This window comes from Taudactylus pleione, unplaced genomic scaffold (genome assembly GCF_031769625.1).
Source record: "Taudactylus pleione unplaced genomic scaffold, aTauple2 ptg000199l, whole genome shotgun sequence".
Lineage (NCBI taxonomy): Eukaryota > Metazoa > Chordata > Amphibia > Anura > Myobatrachidae > Taudactylus > Taudactylus pleione.
The window spans coordinates 11,551,564-11,576,410 of NW_028284601.1; the positions used below are offsets into that span (position 1 = coordinate 11,551,564).

Sequence of the window (24,847 nt, forward strand, 5' to 3'; positions counted from 1 at the left end):
AAGGTGGGGGAAGAAGAAATGTAGGGGAGCCATCAGACTGGGACCACCATCTACCATCCAGATATCCAATCAGGAATCCAAGGAGGTAATCACTCGTGACTCCAAATTTTAAATAATTAATCTTTCTAACAGATTCTTAACTGATCTAGAAATCTCCATACTCAGCAAAGGATTATCATTTTCGCCAACACAATCATTTTATCGATTTGGCTGGGAGAAAGACCTTAAATTGTTAGGGAGCAAACAATGGAAGGAAGCAATTATAAAACCTTCTAACAAAGGGGGTAATATCATCATTTGGCCTACTGAAATGTATAATAAAGAGGCAATGCGACAACTAAAAGATGGAAATTGTTATCAGATTATGTTGTTTAATCCAATGGATAACTTTACCATACTCTACAACAGAATCATCGATCAAGCCATGCAAGAGGGTACTATCCTTAAACAGCAGCATGAGTTTCTGAAAGAACAGAACCCCAAGATAACAACACTATACTTGCTTCCCAAGGTCAATAAAGGCATCAAGAACCCACCAGGGAGACACAGTCTCACATAGTTGGAGGACTGTCAGAAAATGTGAGCAAGTTCATAGACCTTCATTTAAGACATCACGTCCTTGGTTGACATCGTACATACAAGACACATCTGATATACTTAGAAAACTTCACAATATAAGGATGGAGGTACATCAGTTTCCTGTCACACTTGACATTGAGTCTTTATAATGATTTGGGGATTTAGGCAGTTGCCTACTTTCTTCAAATGGAAGAACAGTGTGGTTTTAATCAATTCCTGTTGGACCTTCTTAGATTTATTCTAAGTAAGAACTACTTTACTTTTGGGGACTACTTCTACCTACAAATGAGGGGGACGGCAATGGGGGACGCTTGAGCCCCCACTTATGCCAACCTCTTCTTAGGTAGGTGGGAGCAGGAAACGGACTTTGGATGTACAATGGATCAGTACACCCAATTTGTAGGGGGAAGGTGGCGTTATATCGATGATATTTTGCTGATATGGGAAGATGAAGAAAATCTACTCCTAGAATTCATTCAAGAACTCAATAACAACAGTATCAACATTAAATTGACCCATCACTACAGTAGGGACTGTGTATCCTTTCTGGACTTAAAAATCTACAAGACATGTTAAAAGTGTAATCCATACTGAACTCTTTCATAAGGAAACGGCGATGAACAGCCTCCTACATCAAACAAGTGTGCGCTTCCCACCAACAGTAGAAAACTAGCCCAAGGGTGAATTTTTGCACCTTAAGCAGAATTGCTCAGAGGAACAAATGTATAAGATTAAAAGCATTGAACTATCTAAAAGACTAATAAAAACAGGATACTTTAATAGATGTATCAAGAAAGCCATATCAAGTATTTATAACATGTAAAGGGATACAATGATCTTTAAAGGAGAAAAATTTAAGTCAGGTCCAAAACAAGGAAAGAAGGATATGGAAGTGAAAATGATTTATTGGCAATATTTGCAGGTAATGGAGCACAATTGAAGACATAGTCCAGAGACATTGGTCAGTCCTGCTTCTGGATGAAGATTTATCCCAGGTATTGGGAAACAAAAATGCTATGGGATGGCGTTGATCTAGAAACTTACGGGACAGTCTTGTCAAAAGTCATTACATCAAATTTCCAAAGAAAGACAGAATAATACATGGTTCTTTTGCATGCAGGACATGTATAGCATGTCAATATATGGTAAAATGTGACAAGGTAAAGGATAAATATGGACACATTATCCCATTAAAGGATTTCATCAACTGCAACACTACAGGAGTTGATACTGCTTAACATGCAGTTGTAATATGAAATATGTAGGGATAACCTCAAGAAATTTCAGACAACGCACTTTAGATCATGCTGGAATCATCAGAAACACTCCATCTGACCTTGCTAAGTTTAAGAAGCTTACTTCAGTTGCCCATCACTTCCACATGTAGCACAACAATAATCCAAAGGACTTGCGAGTATTTGGTTTAGAGAGAATTGAATTGGGGATCCATGGAGGTGATATAATTTTAGAACTGATGAAACAAGAGAGCGTTTGGACTTTCAAATTGGGTGCTTTATCCCCGAAATGAGTACATCAATTACAGTGTATTCCTATAATCCACTAATTTAATTTAGCTTCCAATTAGCTATCTTTTAGAATATTGCATTTCTTGTAAATAAAATATTTTAATCCTGGATATATTTATAGTTTACGTGTTAAGCATCTCAATATATTATTATTATTATTATTATTATTATTATAACCTTATATATCTATATTATCTTTACGCAGTATCTTAAATTTCACTTTTTCACACTGATATCCCATTCTCCTATTATTTTAATTATTAGATTTATTACTATAGGTGGGAGCATTATTACCAATATTCACTTTATTATTCACTAACTAAGTATTTTACTAGACACTCTAGTTTAGTGCACTTTTATTAAGAGGGTGCTAACCTTTACAGTGCACCTTTAACTGTCACTATTACTTTATTTGCAATGGTGTTCTTAATATAGCACGCACTTACCTTGTTTCTTTTACTTTTTACTCATTGTTAATTGTTTCACATGTACAGTATCACATACATCTGTTAACAAAGTATTTGTTTTACACAATTATATTAATTATAATATTTATGGGTTATTATATTAATATCCCTTTAGTTATTGTTATTAAAACACATTTGTCACATCTACTTGTATGCATTGTACATCAATTATTGTCACTCTTCATTGAGGGGACATTAGTTGTCTTCATATATTTTAACACAATCACATACTATGGTGTAATATGGTATCATGTTTAGGGTTAAAGTTTTAACTTTATTTCAATACTTTCTTTAATCTGATTATATATGTATTTAATTTCACCTTTTTTTATAGCCAATTGTTATTGATTGTGCGTTAGCTTATTGTGTTTATATTACCGAGTTGTTTCTACTACAACTGCCAGAGGCATTTCGGGGTGCTTTAGATTGCTCGGTTGACTCATTAGATCATGAGTCCACTTAGGACCAATAAACTATAATCTTAGAATGAGGTGGACGGGGCGAGTATCCTGGTTATCGCTACCTTCTTAGCAGCGAGCCAAGACCCGACCCATAGGTTATTGATGTGTACATTACACATTTTTAAAGCCCGCCACCACTTGCTATGCAGAAATGACGAGGCGAACAAGTCTCAATTTGGGCCAAACGTGCGTCCTCCATCTCCGTTAATCTGCACATACTTTAGGAGAGCCAGTCAGTGCACAGACCGGACTCCATACCACTCTATTCTGGTTACATATTATGGCTGTTCAGCGTGTAAATGCATAACAATCTTTAGCCTGTTAACACTTTGCTGCCACCATGCAACACATAAACATCTGTAATAGTTATTTAACTATCTGTAATACTAAGTTGCCAGCACTGGTGTGCTGAATTTTGCATATGTTGGGACTAGTGGTTTCTTTCTTTGTCCATGGGTATATATGTATAATGGAACAATGATTTACTTGGGACAATTACATGTCAATACTTATATATATATGAATGTATTATATCGTATTTATGCTTAAACAATTAAAGTATGCTTAACATTACTTTTCTTGAAATCTGTTTTTATTAATAAATTGGACTTTTCCAAAGGTGATAGTCCTAAATCTATACAATTGTGCTCAGACCATGTGCAAGGGCAATTTCCATCTCTGCAGCGATGTTCGTAACCTATAGCCATACTTTAGTGAATGTGCCCAATCTCGTTTGATCTTGGAAGCGATAACGCAATAGGCCTGGCTAGTACTTGTATGGGAGACCACCTATAAAGAACAGGTGCTGTAGGTTAAATTTGTACAGATTGATGAATGCTATAGGATGGCACATGGTGTAGCAAGTATGCTAACATACATGATAATAATAACATCATATTTTACCAATATAAATTAATGTGTCTAGTTGAATGCAGCAATTGCTTATTATTTTTACGATATATATTTGTGGGTGTTCAATTCCAACACTGAAAGATAATTTTTTCTAGAATTTGATATATAGAATTGAATGTGTATGGATATCTCTTCATTTTATCTATAATTAATAAAAGTTATATTTAAATTAGTTTACTGTATATGAATTATCATCTAAGTGAGCCCGAGTAAATAGCCTTGCTTCTTTTATTGCTTGCTGTTCAATGTTAACTTTAAGCTTTGGGAGCATCACCAACACTACTAAATGCGGTACATTCAACAATGCAAAATGGTTGGTTAATAATAAATCAATACTGAGTTGAATTTTGGTTCTGTGCAGAATCTTTCTTGTTGCTATGTTCCATAACATGGCACTGAATGCAGACAACACTTAATTCAATACCATTTACCAACAGTAAGCTCACATATATTTGACAGAGCTGGTGGATTCTGAGATATCAGAGGCATTTAAGGCTTGCATAATAGTCATCCTAAAAGAAGATAAGAAGTTATCCAACTGAGGGCTTGATTCAGCCGGGCACGCATGTCCACTGCTGAATGCAAATTCCAGATTATCGAGCGAGTGTGCAGAATGGGTAATGTTCAAATGCAGCACAAGCCCTAGAATGCCTCTGCCAGACTGACAGTCAAAAGGCATTCAAAAGGCAAGGGGCATTCCAGGAATAAGGGGCGTGTCCACCCCATTTTCCAGGAGCTGCCATCCCAGAGACTGCATGGACATCCACAGTCCTCTTGGCTCACAAACCAGCCAGCCTGAGTAAGCTGAGGCTTACTCAGCTGGCTGGCCACTCGGCACCATCCATCATCAATGGTCGCAATGGTGATCACAGCTTGCGACCTCCGTCACAAGTGCTGGGATTGCAAGTGCAGCAGGGGGTGTCACACACCTCCTGCTGCTTTTGCATTATTGCAAGGATCACAATTGCAAAGCTGCCCATGTGCAGCTCATTATTGCGATCCTTTCTGAATCATCATCCTTAATGAACTCATTATTGCCATATTACTGCTGAACAAAAAAGTCAGAACATCTGTCAAAATTGTGACATTGCCCCAACAGATGTATTTTACCTTACAAGGCCTGTAAAAATACTTGGTAATTTGTCAGCCTCAATCATACTAAAGTATCAACTCCCATAAACTTCCATAACTAATTCTCTCTCTTTATGCAGACAAAGTATTTGACAGGATCAGCTTTCACTTTGTGTTGGATACTTTGGGGATATGTACTAAGCCATGGAGAGGGATAAAGTACCAACCAATCATTTTTCAAATGCAGCCTGTAAGTGGATAGCTAGGAGCTGATTGTTTGGTACTTTATCTCTCTCCACTTTATCTTTCTCCAAACTTCCTCTTCTTATTATTCTTCTCTATGTATATGATGCCACAAGGGTTCTGCAGCACCATATAAAGTACATAAACACATAAGCGAACACGAAAACAGTGACTTACAGTACAATACAATGCAGGGCAAATAAAATGGTTTATAAATATTGCTGCATTAGCAATCAAAACACTCAAATAAGCAGCAGGGTGTTAGCAACCAAGTGTGAGGTGCCTTTGTGGGGAGTTAGGAGTAGATAATGGTATGAGTAGAGGAAGGAGAATGACATGACGGAAGAGGGCCCTGTTGTTGAGAGCTTACATTCTAAAGGGGAGAGGCAGACAGGCATGTGTGATACAGATGGGGTTGACAGTGAGGGAGCAGCAAAATTAGAATGAGAGGTGGAAGGTTTTGATGAAGTAGTGGGTCTTGAGAGCCCCTTTATCACACTCTCCACCTCGCTACAAATCTTCAAAGAGAAACTTCAGATGCAGTGAATGAGCAGCAGGAGCAAAATCTTGGAAGCAGGAATGGGAGGAAGTATTAGTTGGCAGGAGAAGCAGCATACAATTGTTGTGCGAAGTGGGTGGGCAGGAGTGTGAAGGGAGATGAGGTCTGAGATATAAATGGGAGAACATTGAGTGAGAGCTTTGCAAATGAGTGCAAGAACATTGAATCTGGGTCTGAAGGGGAAGGGAAGCCAGAGAAGGGCTTGTAGAAGAGGGGAGGCAGATGTAGTATGTTTGGAGAGGAAAATGAGCAGCACCATTAAGGACAGATTGCATTGCAGAGAGTGGAGAGGCAGGTTACAGTTGCCCAATCTGGAGATGACCAGTGAGTGGATGGTGGTCTTAGTAGCATCCAGGGTGAGAAAGGGTCTGATACTGGAAATTATTTTGAGATTGAAGCTGAAGGACTGCAAGAGGTACTGAATGTGTGGTTTGAATCAGAGGGAGGAGTCATGGACAAATTGAAGACAGAGAACCTTGAGGCTACGGAGATGATTGTGCTGTCAATAGATAATTAAATTGTGGGAAGTGAGGTTATGCCAGAGGGTGAGAAGATGATCAGCTCAGACTTAGTCTAAGAAAGGGCTGGGATATCCAGGAAGAGATAGTAGAAAAACAGTTGGGTATACAAGTGAGAATAGAGGGGGAAAGGTCAGGGGAGGAAAAAGGTAGATATGAGTATCATCAACAGAGATTATAGTGGAGACCAGAAGAGCTGATGAGTTCACCTAAAGTAGATGTATAGAGGGAGAATAGGGGTGGATCAAGAATAGAACCTTGGGGTGCACCTACCATTAGTGAAAGTGGGGGGATAAGAAGCCATGAGAGGAGACAGGGAAATAATGATCAGAGAGATAGGAGGACAGCCAGGAGAGTGTGGTATTACATAGACCAAGGGACTGAAAGATTTGTAGGAGGAGATAGTTGTCCACAGTGTCAAAAGCAGCAAAGAGGATAATGAGCATAGAGTAGTGGCTCTTGGATTTGGCAGCAAGTAGGTTGCTGCTGATTATCAGTAGGGTGGTTTCAGTGGAATGGAGAGAATGAAATCCAGACTAAAATGGGTCAAGCAAAGAGTGGGAGGAAAAAAGGCAGTAAAGTGGTTGTAAACAATATGCCCATGGAGTTTGGAGGCAAAAGGAAGGTGATCGAAGGGTCAGTAGTTTGAGAGAGTGCTAGGATCAAGGGTAGGTTTTTTTAAGAATGGGGAGACAAGGGCATTCTTGAATGCAGAAGGGATAGTGCCTGATGAGAGGGAGCGATTGAGGAGGTGATCAAGATGGAAACAGGCAGAAGGAAGAGGAAGCAGAGGAGGTGGGAGGGAAAAGGGTCAAGAAGGTAGTTGGAAAGGGAAGAGGGCTGTATGAAGGCCATGACTTCCTCTCCAGATACAGGATAATGTGTGAGAGTTGGAAAGATGGATCGGGAGGTGTGGTCTGGGAAAGGAGGTGTTGGAGTGCTAAGGATCTGGTAGGATGTGATATTAACGTACTGTATGTAGTAAATATAACATGTAAAGTAGGTGGCAAAGTCAAGGGGAGAGAGTGAGGAGGAAAGTGAGGAGGGGGTGGGCAGAGTAGGAGTTGAAAGTGGTGAGGAGATGGTGAGGGTTTGGGGACTGGGAGGACATGAGGTTCTTGAAATATGACTGTTTAGAGAGGGAAAGGGAAACACTGTAGAATGAGAGCACACATTTATGTAGGAAATATGACTTAGAGCATGATTTCTTCTCCATTGCTCAGTGGTTCATGAACACATTTGCAGGTATCTGGTGCATTTGAAATGCCAAGGTTGAGGTGTAGATCTGCTAGGGTGAGTAGTGATCGCCGGGCAATAGAGTCAAGAGCAAAAGTAAGGGATGCATTGTTTAGGGAAGCAGCTGGTTCAGGGTAGGAGAAAGAGAGGATAGGGGAGAGGAGTGAGTCCCTTATCCAGGGAGGATATGGAAACAATGTTGAAAACATCAGTGTTACACTTAGTAAAAGGTAGCATTAGGAGTCAGAGGTGGAGAAGGAGAGAGTGATAAGTTAAATGAGAGAAAGCAATGGTCAGAAAGGGGAGTGGGGAATTTGAGAAATCAGAAATATCACAATGGTGAGTGAAGACCAGAACAAGTGAGTGCCTACTCACATTGGAGGGTGAGGTGGTCCATTGGGAGAAACCAAATGAAGATGTGGGTGTAAGGTTTTTAGAGGCTAAGGAATAATTGGGGATTGGGATATTAAAGTCATCCAAAATAATGGAGGGAAGATCTGAGGAGAGAAAGTGAGGGAGCCAGGAGCCACAGTTGTCATGGCACTTAGAAGGTGGGCCAGGGGTATGATGAATGACAGCTACTCAAAGGTGTATTGTTTAGAACATAGTATATATGCACCTTAGCATCAATTCTGTATTGGAGTTGACTTCTTGAAGGGCATACAAGTTCTTCAATCAGTTCCCTTGGACAGAGTTTTGATGAATGTTGACCTTTCAGAATCCTCTTTTGTTCCTAAAAATTGTGCTAGTCATCAAGCACTTGGCCATGATAATTGGACTTCAAGGACATCTTTTTTGGGTCCAAATATATAAAAGGTTTGCCAGTGATGTCCAGCATACCATGACATCTCCTTATAGATCTATTCATATTTATTTAACATTTTATTTTTGTGTGGCACATGTTAAGGTAGAACATCAATTGTCCCAAAACAAAAGCTCTTCTTTTACATTTATACCTCTCTATATGCAAACTCCTTATAAATAATATACCTTGGTGTTTACAGAGCTTAGGACATTCTTTATAATGAGAATTGTCCTCCTTTTATACAGTATGTTTCATTGAACTGGACTTGTTCACATGGAAGAAATTGTTCATCTCCTGGCTGACTCTTAAAATTAATATCCATCTGAAGTTGATTTACATCTTCCAGACCTTTTCCATTCAAGTGCTCAGATTCTCCTTGACTCAATTGCATAAGTGGTTTCTCCAATTAGCTTGGAAAAACAAGTCCCCTAGATCCAGTAATATATAAACCTGTAATGTACAACCTTCATTAGTGCTAGAGGCTTTACATGTATCCAGCTTTATTACCCCATCCAATCTCGACAGTAATCTACTTTGTTCTAGAATAAATGTCTTATAAGACTCTTTGGCTGCAGTTGCTGCTACCTGTATTATACCTATTAACAATCAATATATCATTTATCCTAGTTTTAACAGACAGGGTGTTAAAGAGGTATTAAAGAGGTGTCTAATGTTTTAGATATGGGAATTTGCACTTCATGGGATCTACAGCTGCAGTAGTTTGGCTTTGGTTATAAAGGTCATTTGGGATAGTAGAAATTGTACACCTGAAGAAAATACATTTTGTATTTACTTTCAACAGTGTAACTGTTCATCTGACTCCATACACTGCTTCCCAATATGGTTCTCCTAATACTATTCAACATCCCCATAATTTCTACCAGTATTGCTTGTAATAGTCATAGTAGCTCATATACTTCCTAAAACTGATCTATTCTCTTTATACAGTATAATTCCATAATATCTATCTTGGAATTGTCCTTACTGACACATTTACATTTTACCTTTTCCATTTTAATGAGGAAAGCGTCAACATAATCTCTCGGGTTTTCAGGATCCAAACTTTTCAAGTTAATTTGGACTCTGGTTTCAACATACTGACTGAGCTTCTTTAATAGATGATATATGTTGTGGTGACGCCCAGGAATAAATCTCATCAGCCCTGGAAACATATCATACATCTGAAGATGGAAATGAATGTTGCAACATAAAAACATATCTACTGTAGGACAATTATGACAATTTTTTTTTTTATCAAGGATAAAAATCATTAACAAAGTTCATAAAACATTGATTAGAGTAACGGCTTGATAGAATTACACAAGTTTAATGAATAAAAATATATATATAAAAAAGGTATATTAATGCCAATTGAGCAATAAGGATGCAACAAAATACATAGATAAATGCAATAAATGTTGAGGAGTAAATAATATAAGTTGGACAGAAATTGAGTAAAAAGAAAAGAAAATGAGTCCTTTACTGGAGTCAGCCCCAATGGCCTGAATTGGGTACACAAGGTGATAAATAAAAATTATGGTAAACCAGCTAGTATAAATTGTGTCCACTATGGGAGAATAAGGTGTTTGAGAAACAAGTCTCTTTCAGCAAGATTCAAAGATGTACGCCAACCCGATGGTTAGTGTACATCTTCAATTTTTGGAGGAATGCGCATGCACAGAAGGTGTACTGCACATGTGCAGCCCTCCATCTTCCGCTTATAGTGTCTCCCAGCCTCAGCTTAAGTAACAGGCTGCAGCATTTGGGGAGGGGCAGAGTGGTGGCATTCCTGGCAAGCATTTGCAGAAATAGGGGTGTGTCACCCTCATTTTCTAGGAGGGAAAAGGCCAGGGTCTGCATCAGTTGATTGGCTCAGCTTACGAAGCCTAGCCAAAGTTGCAACCATGGGTGAAGTGGAACTGATTTGCCGGTCCTTGGAGAGGACATCTCCAACTGCCAAAATCCAGAATTCCATGCTTTTAAATGGGCAGGGGCACCGAGAGGGGGGGAGAGCGGGTACAATTTACCCGGGCCTGGGCTTCCAGAGGGGCCCGGCAGGGGACCGGGTCTGGCGCCGCCCCCCCTCCCTCCTCACTATCTCCCAGCACACAGCGTGTGCTGAGATGCAGTGGGAGATTGCTGTGGCTGCTGCTTAGCAGCCGCGAGCAATCTCCTAAGCCTTAGGGGGGAGCGATCACAGCTACGCGGCGCTGCAAATGTATACTTTTTTGAACTTTTTTATTTGAGGGGGCGTGGCCACGCCTCCCGCAATTAGGCCACGCCCCCTCTTTACCAGGGCCCCGCAGCGCTCTCAACAGCCCTGTAAATGGGACAAGGGTCAGACGACCTGGGTTACCAGTTTACACTGCAGGGTGACACGGGTCATTCCCATGTAAAACGCTGCAAGCTACCTAGGTTGGATTGCCAGGTCACTCGACCAGAGAATGCTGGGTCACTCGACCTGGGAATCCAACCCTGGCCCCTTTTACATCTACTGTAGCACCAACCTGGGTTAACCTAGCAATAAGCTGCAGTATTAAAGGGGTATAAGTCTGAAATACAAACCTATCTAGCATGTACTCTTGGTCATATACAAAGCCTGAGTGATGGACTTACATATATAGTCTAAATGACAGTTTAGCATAAGAGTAAATTGGAGCATTACAATAAAGAGGAATTAGAATAACTATTATTCCTCCAGAAATATGCATGGATGAGGTCCACCAATAAGTAAGAGATCTTGTAAACTGAAAATTTTTATTTCACAAATAAGATTTGCCCATAATACAAGCATTGGAGAAAAAAATATTGTAGTAAAAAGAAACATCCCTTTAAATTATGTTCTTGTTATCAAAATAGATAGATAGAAACAAAAATAAATGGGGCACTCACCAGGTTTCTTCATGCATTAAAAGTTGCTGTTTATTACTCACATATTGTGTTAAAGGTGCTATAATGCTGAAACGTCAGCAGAGCCTTTCATCAGGAAGCACAGCCAACACAACACAGCATGTACAGATGCTCAAATCCCTTACAACTGGCATCTGTACATGCTGGGTTGTGTTGGCTGTTCTTCCTGATGAAGGGCTCTGCTGATTCCAAAGATGCGTTAGCATTATAGCACTTTTAATATGTGAGTAATAAAACAGCAACTTTTATAGGCATGAAGAAACCTTGTGAGTGCCCCCCATTTTTTTGTTTATATATATATATATATATATAAATCACAGGGGCTCTGCACTCACCATAATAACTAACAATAATAATAAACATAATAAACAGTGTGGTTTTGGTTCATGAATTGATCAATGAATTTAAGCTTGCAGCCCCCGTCACGGGACCCCACTTTGCTGCAAGTCCCTTCTCTATTGCTCAGAATTCTAACATGGACATAGCCATCACATTAGTGTTAAACTCAGGGGATGCTATCAAGTTTAGTAGATAGAGAACACTTTTTTGTCAGACTTAATTTGACAGGTACCACGCCCACAACCCCTCCCCTAACTCCGCCCCCTGTCACTCCTACTTTTCCTCCCCTTTTTATATCGTTTAATATGCATTTTATATGAATTTATAGTTTTTAATATTAAGTGAATATAAATTTGATATGGACTGATATCTTTTTGATAGGATTTGATAAATAAATCTAAATCAAATGTATATAAATGCGATAGGGCTTCATATAAACGAGTGCACTTTTTAAACAGGCAGTGCTGCTGTTAGATGAAGCATCAGCAGTGGGAGATGTTTTGTCCCATAGACAGCGTTGCTGTTAACCCTTAGATGAGGCACATCAGTAAGACGCCTTGTCTCTTGGAATAAAGTCATATTAGACAGGGTTTGATGAGTCGGATTACAAATGAAGCATTCATGTTAAATGTTATGATCTTACTTATATCATGATGCTATGGATTGGTATATCAGGGGAACAGGGCACAAAAGGTGTATACTGTGAACTTATGAAAAAACACATGCATAAGTTTACATGTATAAGTTTTCCCTGCAAAGTACACAGGCATACCAGGTCATTATTCAGTGTGAGAACATGTCAGCATGCCTAATTACCACAGGACTATATCCTGCAAAAACAGCAGGGGGGATTACCTGCGCTGTTATTCTTACATAAGATATGGCTGTGAACAAGTCAGGACATGTCACGTTTATTTTTATTGCTATGGAGCACAGATGTTGAATATGATGAATGGTATAAGTTTTTCAGCTCTGGCCGGAACAGGACTATGGGCTATTGTCAAGAGTGAAGACAGAATATGTGATCCACATGTTCTGCCTTCACACTTGACAAAGCTGGTGAATAAAATGCTACATTCCTGAGGAAGTGGCATACATAATAATCACAATTTATCTCACATCAAGATTTGATTTTATATCACAGCAGCCTTTGAGAGATACATCCCTTAATTTAGATTCATACGATAGCTGTATTATAAGTACATATTAAATTGTTAGTAAGATACATATTCAAATAAGTATCATGATTCAATATCACCATTAGGGCACCTTTAACCTCAAATGATAAACTGTGTTATAACTAGTTTAAAACAGAACGCTGTTAAATGCAGGTATTATACAGCTGGTATGATTAAATTGAAATAGCGCGTTGTTAGGCTGTCTTTAATTTCAATTTGTGCTTGTTATAAAATAACTTAATACCGTTTGTTAAAATATCTTGTGCTTGCTTTTAAATTGTAGGCCAGTTTATGTCTAATGTAGCACATTTAAATCAATGAAGTAAAAAAAAAAAGAAAATATATATAGGGCAATTAAACATTTAAAAATAATTGTGCCAGGCTTGTAAAACCATGGCTTGTTTAGACTCATATGATAAATAATTCTCCGTACATTATAAAGACCTAAACATTTTTAGAATATCATTATCCATAGAAAAATTATATAATTTTTAATAAAAAAGATAAATTTTTAGTTGCTAATAGCGCACGCCTCTATAACTATGCCTACTGGGGGGCTGTACCTTGTATGCATCAGTTACTGACCATGGAATATAAGGGGGGCCACCAGGCTAGGACTGCTACACATCCACAGCTGTTTTGAAGAGACAGAGAACCACAACTTTGAAAAATCTGAGGTTGAGCAAACGGCCACAGGAGAATGTAAGTATATATATATTTTTGTTTTAGATACAAACATTTACTCTTGTTTTTAAATGTGATATATATGTACATGTTGGAATTGATAGCAGTAAATTCTCCATTGTATCTGTTTTGTGTATAATTACGTTATAAAACTGTATGAAGTATTAATTTAATCATAGAATGACCATATTGTGACAAATACCCTAAGCGATCGATATTCTTTTACTGCATGTAACCTGTGCGATCAACGGTTCTTTGCATAGCAATTATTATACAATACTTATCAGCTGTATATAGAGGTGCATGTGTCTTCAATATGTACTAGCCGTTTTATAGATAATGCGCGGTTTGTCTATTGCGGATGTGCAGTTTATAGAAGTTACAGCGCATATCCTCATACTAACATTTCAGCGTACTAAAATCCCATTGTATGTTTTGTGTATAGTTATATTATACTCACAGTATGAAATATTAATTTAATTATAGAATGACCACATTGTGACCGCACCCTAAGCACTTGATATTCTTATACAGTTTGTTTAAATTGTTCTAGCAGCAATTATCACCGCTGACACTATCCTTTCTGTGAAGTATATTTCTTAAAACTTGTTTTGTATCTAATAACCCGCAGTTGTAGTAAATATGGATATATACATTATTAGATTATTAGGTTAGTGATTTATGTAAAAAAAAGCCACCGTTGTGGTTATAACAGTTACCGTTATTTTTGTGTTTCATAACAAGCATCTTATAAATATATGCATGGAAATTCCTGATCTAACAGCATGTGTTAGCATACGTTAATATGCATGTGATTCATTTTAAAGCATGTTGTGTAAATATGATGATTAGCGGGTGTCGACCATGTGTAATTAAAATAATTGTGGAGCATTGTGGCTGTGCGGCTTATAGAAGTTAAACCGCATATCCGTTTTTTTTTGTTTGTTTGTTTTTTTTGTTTATACAAATATTACCTTCTTTTAAATGTGTTTTTATTAGATATAAAACTTATATAATTTTTTTTTTGTTTGTTTGGTTTTTTTTTGGTTTATACAAATATTACCTTCTTTTAATTGTGTTTTTATTACATATATAACAATGCTAACATTGGGATAGCATTTGAAATTTTCAAAGATAGACAGTGTATTACGTATGACTTGAGCGGCATCTAGAGATGAGTTTTGGAATTGCAGATTGATACTATGCATGGCATGATATATGTACATGGTGGTTTTAAGCATGGTGCATAATTTAAGCATATATATATATATATATATATATATATATATATATATGCTGGCATTGTTTAATATTAAATATGATTGATTTTGTGTAGAAAATTAATATACTATGGTTTATTAACCGGTTATTACAAGCATATCACATTCATAATGCCATAATTTTCTTATATACTTATGATGATTGTGTTGTTGAAGTATTACGTATGACTTGAGTGGCATCTTGTGGCCTTTTTAGGTATTGCACTTTTTACCAGTGGTTGGTATACATGTCATGATGTATGTACATGTTGGTTTTGATTATGGTGTGTAATTTAAACATATATATATATATATATATATATATACACACACACACACACAGAGATATTTACTATACTTTTTAATGCTGTGATTATAAATTGTATGATAGCATAATTTTAAGCTAGTGTTTTCTTTTGTTATTGCAAGTATTAGAGTAATGCCTCGTTGTCATATATATGTCTGATATTGTTTAAAATGCGTGAATTAGCAGTTGGAATGTCATTATGTTAGCTGACATGACTTGCTTTTAGTGTGGTTTATTTTTTATTTATTTATTTTTTGGTATTGCAACTGTTAGCAGACATGTTAGCTGACTCTTATTAAATTATATATATATATATATATATATATATATACGGTGGCGCTTTTATGTTTGTACATTGTTTTATTAGCTTGCAATTTCTTTTGCTAATGGCAAATTAACGTTTTATGGCATTATTTAAAATAGGTTATCACAATTACAGGGTGCTGTGTTTTGGCGTAATTAAAATAAAATGTACAATAAATTTTGTGGTTCATAAGCGATGTGTAAATATGATTATTAGTGGCATCGTGCGTAATTAAAATATATATTTTTAATTTGCCTTTCAGCATAACTTTTATTCCAAGGCACACTCTTAGAAAAAATAATAATAGAGGTATGTACAACACAGTTTTAACATGTAAAAATATGCATTAACGGTAAAAAATGTAAACGATTTGCATATTAATATAATATTTTGTTTTCACAGTCAACAAGCCAGAACATCTTTGAGATTTCTGACGATGATATGATCACGTGCCTTTCGCAAGATGAGGAAGATCATGTGTATCGGCCTCTAACCCGTAAGTGGTCATATATTGTTTAACGACGCCAACATAAAGTTATTTATATAAAATGTTAAAGCCTGTGAATATGTCTTCAACGGCTGCCACATAATTTAAATTTATTTTACAAATGTTTATTCGTGCATAATTAATCAGAATTAATCTTATGCAGGAACGGCCGGTCAAGACCTGAGAAGTGCCGACCCATACGGTGCATAATGCGCATTTGGGGATGATATCAGAACATTCCAGAATCCTTACATGGGGTATGCATCAGCGCCGCAGTCACAAAACAGCTGTAAGTATCCATGGGTATTTTAACGACAATACAAAATGCCTGTAAGTAGATCATGCGATATGTTTTTAAATTATGTATCTGTATTCCACAGACAGCCCTACCATACCATGTGGGCAATCAGCCATTGAAAATCTTATACACGATGCATCAGCATGTTCACCACTGGCGCCGGTGTCAGAACTGCCCTGAGAGCATTCTATCGAGAGTAAGTTAATTAATCGATGCTGTACATTCATTACACACATCTAAAATGATCATTTTTCCACAGAGCAAAATGTATATCACCGCTGCACATCTAAATGCTTTTTTATTCATTTATTTATTTATTTTTATTTTATCGTTCGATGTAGATGCGCTATATAATATGGATCCGGTGGATTATTGCTGCGCAATAACGGTTGATGAATCACCTGGAGAACCAGAGGCCCATACAACAGCGGACGGAATAACAATGCCGCAATTGTCCGATGCTGACAAAGAGAACCAAAGCACACCGGTGCCTCTGAACCGCCATTATCGTCTAGCCGGTTCTACACTGTTGATAATGAACCAATTGTACAATAAAATCAAGCCAAACAGATGGGTGAGAGCTTTGCCACACACAACGCATTGGGTGCATGAACCATTAAATCAAAAGCAATTAAAGAGGAGACTGAGTTATATTGACGAATCAGCCCCTAAAAGTAGGTGATTGATGCCATTGCGAAGTGAACCAGAAAGTTGTAATGGTGGTAAGAAATACAGGAAGTTACCAGGTGATAATGATGATGATCAATCACCATGCCTTAGTGTAAGCGCTGGCACAGATTGCGCAAAGGTTAAGAGGGTCAACAGGCGTGATGAACAAGTGCCCTGTGCCAGCATTAACACTACTGCAGAGGTCAGCAACATCACCTCAAAAAGAAAGAGCAGGCATACAAAAGAACATAATGTTATAATATTGCCATCTGTACGGGTCAGTCCTATTACAATATCAGACAACCAATCTGAAACAATTATCATCCCAGACACACAGGTAGAGCCCATTTTGATACGGGATGATGTTGATTCTTATCAAGATGCCCAGGTGTTCTGGGCATCAGGTGTAGAATCGAGAGATGCGCATGAGGAAGGTGGTGTTTCAGGCGCCCCGAGCATCTGCGTCAGTGTGCCTGTGAATGAGCCGCCTTCTGCTGCGCTGGATGATGCTGTCGCTGGGCCACCAGGCGTCGGTGGTAGACATCATTCAGCACCGCAGAACACACTGAACAAAGCTGTCGCAGGTCCATCGGGCGTAGGATCGCCAGGTGCGGGTGTTGGTTGACAACCCTCTACAGGTACACCAGTGAGGGCAGAAGACACAAGTAAACTATCAAAATTAAAATATTATGCTTTGTTAGGCATGATTTTTAGAGAGCTCACATGCGTGAAACACATAGCGGAGGGGTTGTTAACATGACATGCTGAAATAATGCGCGGCGGACAACATGACCAGCGCGTGCTTTTTGAATTTATTAACCGTTATATGGACATTGTAACAGAACAGGGAAGATTAGGTAGGGAAACTAATGCATTCATACAGGCCCATGCATTCGGTAAAAAAAAGAAATGACTAAATATGACGGGTCGTGGATTGAACCACCATGCAGTGCATAGAGCACAGTGCTGTAAAAATACATACAGATGTTTAAAAGTAAAGTGCGCTATTCAGACTTTAATAAACACAAGACAGAAACAGCTTAGACTAGGACGGCATGGCATGTTTAGATTTAGTGGCCAGAATGACAACGCAGCGTCGCGCTGCGTAGATAGATGATCATCACAGATGGACTATGCCGTAGCATCACCCATACCTGTCAGTCCGGAATCTCCTGGTAATAATGAGGAGACGCACCCTGTGTTTTTAGAATCCATCGACAGATACGAGCGAAACCACCCCAATTTCAGGGCGTCTGAAATCCACCACCATTTCCGGTTTGTCAATTTGGATAGGGTTACATCGTTTGTAGATGCTATGAGGGCAATACATGACGCAATGCAGACTATGCTCGAAAGCTACATGGTTAATGTTGACCCGAATGACCATGTGCAGTTAAGGTTGGAGGGCAGTAGTTTACGCAATGCGATTTGTTCACATTGCAGGCCACACGATTCATTAGATGCCATCAGTTTTTTTAATCAGATAACAAACACGCTGCAAAGTAATTCTGAGGTTTTAATTGATACAGAGTTGAAATTTGTGATCTCTGTTTTCAAGAATTGCGTAGGCGGAGCCCTGACGGGCCGACGCCTATGGAGAATACCAGACAGTCTTATTATTGAGAAACGCAGGTGTTTGTTATACATTTTCAATAACAGCGGTAACAATTTGTGTCTGGCGGCTAGTCTCTGCAAACTTCTGAACAATGATAATTCCACAGATATTGTTATACACAAACGTGCTCTTGAGCTTCATAAAGCTTTGAATCTGCCCCTTGATAAGCTGATCAGCTTTAGCGACATTGCTTGTTTTGAAAATCACTTAAAAGCAACCATTAAGATACTGTACTACAGTATAGACTGGCATTATTATTGTACAGATAGTCAATACAAAGACAACAGACTGTTTATTTTATGGCACGACGACCATTACTACGGTATATTAGACATAAAAGCGTTTGTGGGTGCCCGATTCTTCTGCAAGTTTTGCCACACAGTGTACCACCACAAAAATAATCACGACTGCCTCTTCTTTTGTAAGGCCTGTCTCAGACAGGCGTGTGTTGATACAGGAAAAGCGGAGCTAAGATGCCTTGTGTGTAGGGTGTTTTGCAGGTCAACCGATTGTTTAGAAGAGCAAAAGGCTCTAGCATTGTCTTCCAAAACACCGTGTCTTGAAAAATTGTATAGCGACCACTGCAGTTTGTACACTACCCCCAGTCACAAGTGTCAGGGAATGACATGTCCCATTTGCAAGGTGTGCATTGGCAGTTTTGCGGGTCATTTGTGTTATATACAAAACATTAAACCTGTGGATCCTCCAAAAAATTATTTTTTTTATGATTTTGAATGTATGCAGGAGACGGGTGAACACATACCAAATTACTGTTACGCATTAGCGCTAGGGGGTGAACAGTCCTGGGTGATTCAATCAACAGCAAATGAACAATCCTGGGAGTTTCAGGGTGTTGCTTGTATCGAAGACTTTGTAAAAACATTCATGAGGCCAAAATTTGAGGGGTACACATTCATAGCCCATAATGCCGGTCGTTATGACGGTTACTTTGCAGTGCGCCAACTGATTAAGGAGAAATTTAAATTTGATGTGCTGGCGCAAGGTGGTAAACTGATGTGCATTAAGGTTCTTGATTTAAAGATAAGATTTATCGACTCTTTAAATTTTTTGCCCATGTGCCTCAGTCGTTTACCAAAAGCGATGGGATTTGAGGGCTCAAAAGGCCATTTACCGCATTTTTTTAACACCGCCGCTAACCAAAATTATATAGGCGTCATGCCGGATATGCAGCATTTTGGCATACAATATATGATGGAATCAAGGTTAGCTGAATTCAGAATGTGGTATGAGAAATACAAGCATATGCCATTTAACTTCCAGGATGAACTTAAACGCTATTGCAAGCAGGATGTCGTAATACTACAGAGGGCTTCTAAGACCTTCCAAGACACCGTTTTAGCAATGACATCAGAGGATGTAATTGTATATTAAAAAATGGGCCCGTCATTGTTAAGAGGCACATTGACCCGTTTCAAATTACCACATTAGCGTCGGTATGTTTGGCCAGGTACCGATGTAAATTTTTAAAGGAAAACACGTTGGCGCTTGTACCGGGCGATAACTATCATAAGACTCAGAAGTGCTACTCAACACCGGCCATACAGTGGTTAATGTACATAGCGCATACAGAGGGCATAGACATAAGACACGCATTACAAGGGGGTGAGAAGAAAGTCGGTAGATACTACCTGAATGGACACGCTGTTATCAACGGTTTACAAACAGCGTTTGAGTTCCAAGGTTGTTTTTATCATGGATGTAGCGCTTGTTACAACTCCAATGATGAAAACAAAGTGACTCAAATGACCTACGGCCAGTTGAGTCACAAGACGCAGGTGAGAATAAACTTTCTTAAAATGTGCGGGTTTCACGTGCGTGTTATTTGGGAGTGCGAGTGGAAAAAAATGTTACAAGAGGATGTGTGTCTACAGGCATTTCTTAAGGACAGGGATTTGCCCGAATCCTTGGACCTGCGCGCTGCGCTTTACGGCGGACGTACAAACGCTATAAAGCTGTATCACCAAACGCAGCAGGACGAGCGCATACACTACTATGAATTTACCAGTCTGTACCCATTTGTCAACAAAACCAAATCATATCCTGTAAAACATCCCAGGATCATTTATAAAGATTTTGGCGATATCACAACATATTTTGGCATCGCCAAAGCAAAAGTGTACCTGCCGCGTGGGCTATTCTTTCCGGTTCTACCGGTTAAAATGCTCAGTAAACTAATGTTTCCCTTATGTCGAACATGCTGCGAGTCTGGGCAGGCAGAGATGTGTGAACATGATGATGAGGAACGAGCCCTCGTCGGTACGTGGTGTACCGTAGAGTTAAATTTAGCCGTTGACAAGGGTTACAAAGTGTGTAGAATCTATGAGGTATGGCATTTTGATAACCAATCTGATGATTTGTTTTTAGGGTACATTAAATTACATCTCAGGGACAAACAAGAGGCGTCCGGTTATCCCGAATGGTGTACAGACTCTGAGAAACGCCAAGCATATATAGATGCCTATCAAAAAAATGAATGGTTGTCTTTATGGCCAGAACATATTTATATTGATCCGGGCAAGCATCAGCTAGCTAAGCTCTTTTTGAACTCATTGTGGGGTAAGTTTGCGCTGAAGTATAACTTACCCAACACCGCAATTGTCTCAGACCCCGACAAACTTTTTGAATACGCGTTTTTGCCCCACTATGAGGTGTCTTCTTTAGACTTCATAGATGACGAAGCGGTGATGGTGAATTGGAAATACGCCAAAGATCATTACACCAGCTCGCGTATTTGTAATATTTTTATAGCCGCAATAACAATGGCGTATGCCCGTATTGAACTGTACAAACTTCTGGATAGGTTGCAAGGGCGTTGTCTTTACCATGATACAGACTGTCATTTTTGTCAGCAGGTCCAGTGATTGGAATCCGCCATTGGGTGATTATCTAGGCGAACTGAATAGCGAAATCCCGCTGGTGCGCATGTAACAGAGTTTGTCTCAGTGGGGCCCAAGACATACGGATATCGTTTAAATAACCAAAAGACTAGTTTAAAAGTTAAAGGAATCATGCTTAATGTTGATAATGTGCAACATGTCAACTTTGACAGCCTGAAAGACCTGGTCTTAGATTATCCTTTAAACCCCGAAGGCGACGACCAGAAAAAAATTGTGATTCGCCAGCCCGGTATAGTGCGTTTTAAAAGGTATTGGCTGATTGAAACCCGAGTGCTGCAGAAAAAGCAAAAGTGCGTTTACACTAAACGGAAGCTTACAGATAACTTCACAATGCTACTTTTTGGGTTTTAAGATGGATATCAGGCTGCAACACCCCTTTTCATGTATTTTAGCAGGCCCCTCCAACTCAGGTAAAAGCTATTTTGTGAAAATGCTGCTGCATAATTCCACTACGCACCTCTCGCACGTTCCTGATAATATTATTTGGTTTTACGCTTGCTGGCAGTCAATGTACGATCATCTGCTGCATGATTACCCCTGTATGCGCTTTATAGAGGGGCCACCTGAGACTTTTAATGATGAAAAACTTTTCCCACCTGATAAGGTTAATTTAGCAGTGGTTGATGATCTGATGGAGTCGGCTAGTAATAATTCGGAGATTGAGAAAGCTTTCACAAAATATGTACACCATAGAAATCTCAGTATCATGTACCTTGTGCAAAATGTGTTTTGTCAGGGTAAAAAGAGCAGAACTATACATTTAAATACAAAATATATGGTTCTTTTTAAGAACCCTAGGGATAAATTGCAAGTGACAACGCTGGCTAGGCAGTTGTATCCCGGTAAATCGATGTTCTTTTTAGAGGCTTTTGAAGATGCGACCAGAGCACCTTATGGGTATTTACTGGTTGATTTAAGAAACAACACGCTTGATGAGTACCGTTTATGAAGCGGGTTATTCCCGCCGGATACACCGGTAGCGTACGTCTTTAAAAAGCATGCTTCTAAAAAGCTGTAATTCTTCAACTTTTAGTCATTCACCATAGTGACACCAGCAGCAAGCATGTCGGCGCGTTTACGTCGTAATTGGGCGCTTTTAAAAGCGTTAATAAAGGCGCCACCGACTCAAAGAAACACTATTTTATCCACAGCTTCAATCGATTTGGTGATGGCCATTTGTGAGATTGCGCTCAACACACTAAAAGGTAAAATACCATTGTCACAACGACAGTTGAATTACCTTAAAAAGAAGCGCAACCTTATAAAAGCGCAATGTAATAAGAAATGCACCATTGGTAAAAAGATGCATTTGGTGAAACAGTCCGGCGGATTTATTGGCTCGTTGCTTGGCTTTGCTATACCATTAATAACGGGACTTCTGACTAATCGTTGATGGAATACGCTGAGAAAATGTATCTGGTGCCTCAGCAGCAGATAGAGCGCTTGCGCAACAAACCGGGTAACGATGATATACGTAAAACAGCTGTGCAAGGCCTAGATGCAGAGATCATAAACATACTACAGAGTAATGATTTATCGGAGTATGATAAGGCTAAGCGTTACACAGCCGCGTTGCAGAAATATCTGGTGTTGAGTAAGCAGTCTGATAGAGAGATGTCAACTTTAACTCTCTTAACGCCCGAAACGCCAACTGTTCCTCAAACAGCTAACACTGGACAGTCAGACGGTTCTGACGCCGTTTATCATGAAGTTTTGGACGGTGTTAATGAACGGTATAGGAAAAACAGCGAGATACTTTTAAATAAAATTACCGGGTCTAAACACATCACAAACTGGAATGCTAAAGGCGAGTTTCTATATAAAGGTAATGCTGTACAGGGCTCCAACATGCTGGATTTAATAAGAAGCGTCACGCAAAGTCACAGCGTGTCGAGCCGTAAAATGCAGAATGGGTGGGACGAGATTATGCAAGCCATGGCGGAATTAAATATACCGTCCACAGTGGTCGGCAACGCATCCAATAGACTGTACCTTGACTGTTTAAAGGCAGAAACATATACCGACGGTGTTGGGTATTTATCAACCCCACCATCGCTACAAACGCATAAGAAAGGACGCTGAAATGTTTTAAGCACCCCCGGATTAACAACAACGCACGGTTACTTAATGCCTAGAAAAAGATCTTTAGAAGTGTTTAAGGATGCCCCATGGCTGAGTCTATAACCTATTTGTATTGTATATTGTTTTTAAGCATATGTATTGTAATGAAGTTTAAAAATGTTTGTTTATTATAGCGCTGTATCATTGTACATAAAATACTTCAAATACCTTTCTGATTACAATTGTTATGATATTGCAACTGTGCTGTATCTGTAAATATACTTTTTATGTTACAATAAAATATGTTTATGATTTAGAATGGATTGTTTTGTTCTTTGCTTCTAATCGGTGTTTATGGAAGAAACATGCAACAACATAATGTTTAAAACTGTTGTTTATTATAGTTATGAAGCATTGTACATAAAATGTTTCAAACGCAGGGTTGATTACAAGTTTCACATTTCTGTGTACATTTATCTGTATAGTGGCTCAAACAATGCCTTTTTAGCAGCCGCCTTACAAACATTGCAACTACACGGTCATTACACTTTGTATCATTACTAAATCGGGACAGAATTTCCTCATATTTGTAGTTTCTACTCATTAAAAATATAAAGTACATACAATAATGACCGCATACAGTGCTTGAAAAGCCTTGCATCCGGTGGTTTTGGTGACAAATGCTTTTTGAATTAAAATGTAAAAACTTTATGATATTCTTTGGGAAAATAACGTTGTCCGGTGTGAGTCCGTAAGAATCAAAGAAATAATAAACCCCCGCTTCATCAAAATAAACGGCTAACCAGTGGTCGCCGGGCTGCCCACTACTAAGCGTGTTAATTACAAATGCGCAGGGGTAATGCGCCAGTTTATTGGTAGGCAACTTATCGCACGCATAGGTTCCTTTAAAATAGCGGCGCATGCTTGGTTTCATGTAGAGAATGCAATTTATCTATAGCGTGTTCATTTTCTCTATAAAATATTAAAATAGTTTCTTTCAGTTATAGGTAATCATACAACACATCGCGCCTTTGATTAATTTCAATGATATTATCAAATAGAGTGTAAATGATCACGTTAATTGTATGATCCAACACTTCCATGAAGCGGAAATCAGCGCGTAGATTGCCCGTTCTTATCAGGGAAAGGTGTTCTCCGCACTCCTGCTCCGGCGACAGATCAAAAGCAAATAGCGTGTAGCCGTTGAGGTACTCTTCGTGGTCGACCAGTATTCCTGCATCAGATTTCTGCTTGTTTGTGATCTGTATGAGCGACATATACTCTCTTACAGCATTACCGTGTTCAAAGTCTGGTTGAAATGGTTTTGCCGGATGCGGCGTTCCATCCAGATAAAGAGATGCAAAGTTCACATTTTTATGTTCAAAACAAAGGGGGTTCCGATCAAGGGCACCTGAAAATGCTTCGTTGTCCACAAACCCGA

At 38.9% G+C, this 24,847-nt stretch overlaps 1 protein-coding gene and 1 pseudogene across 1 annotated transcript in view; one reads left to right on the plus strand and one right to left on the minus strand.

Annotated features, from left to right (window-relative positions):
* LOC148518797 (cytochrome P450 2G1-like) overlaps positions 1–24,847 on the minus strand; it is a 79,609-nt gene that overhangs the window by 19,228 nt on the left and 35,534 nt on the right. Inside the window, exon 5 of the mRNA XM_088477112.1 lies at positions 9,382–9,558. Coding sequence (XP_088333238.1) covers positions 9,382–9,558 — 177 coding nt within the window. The remainder of the gene's footprint in view (positions 1–9,381; positions 9,559–24,847) is intronic.
* LOC148518798 (uncharacterized) lies at positions 19,166–20,185 on the plus strand (annotated as a pseudogene).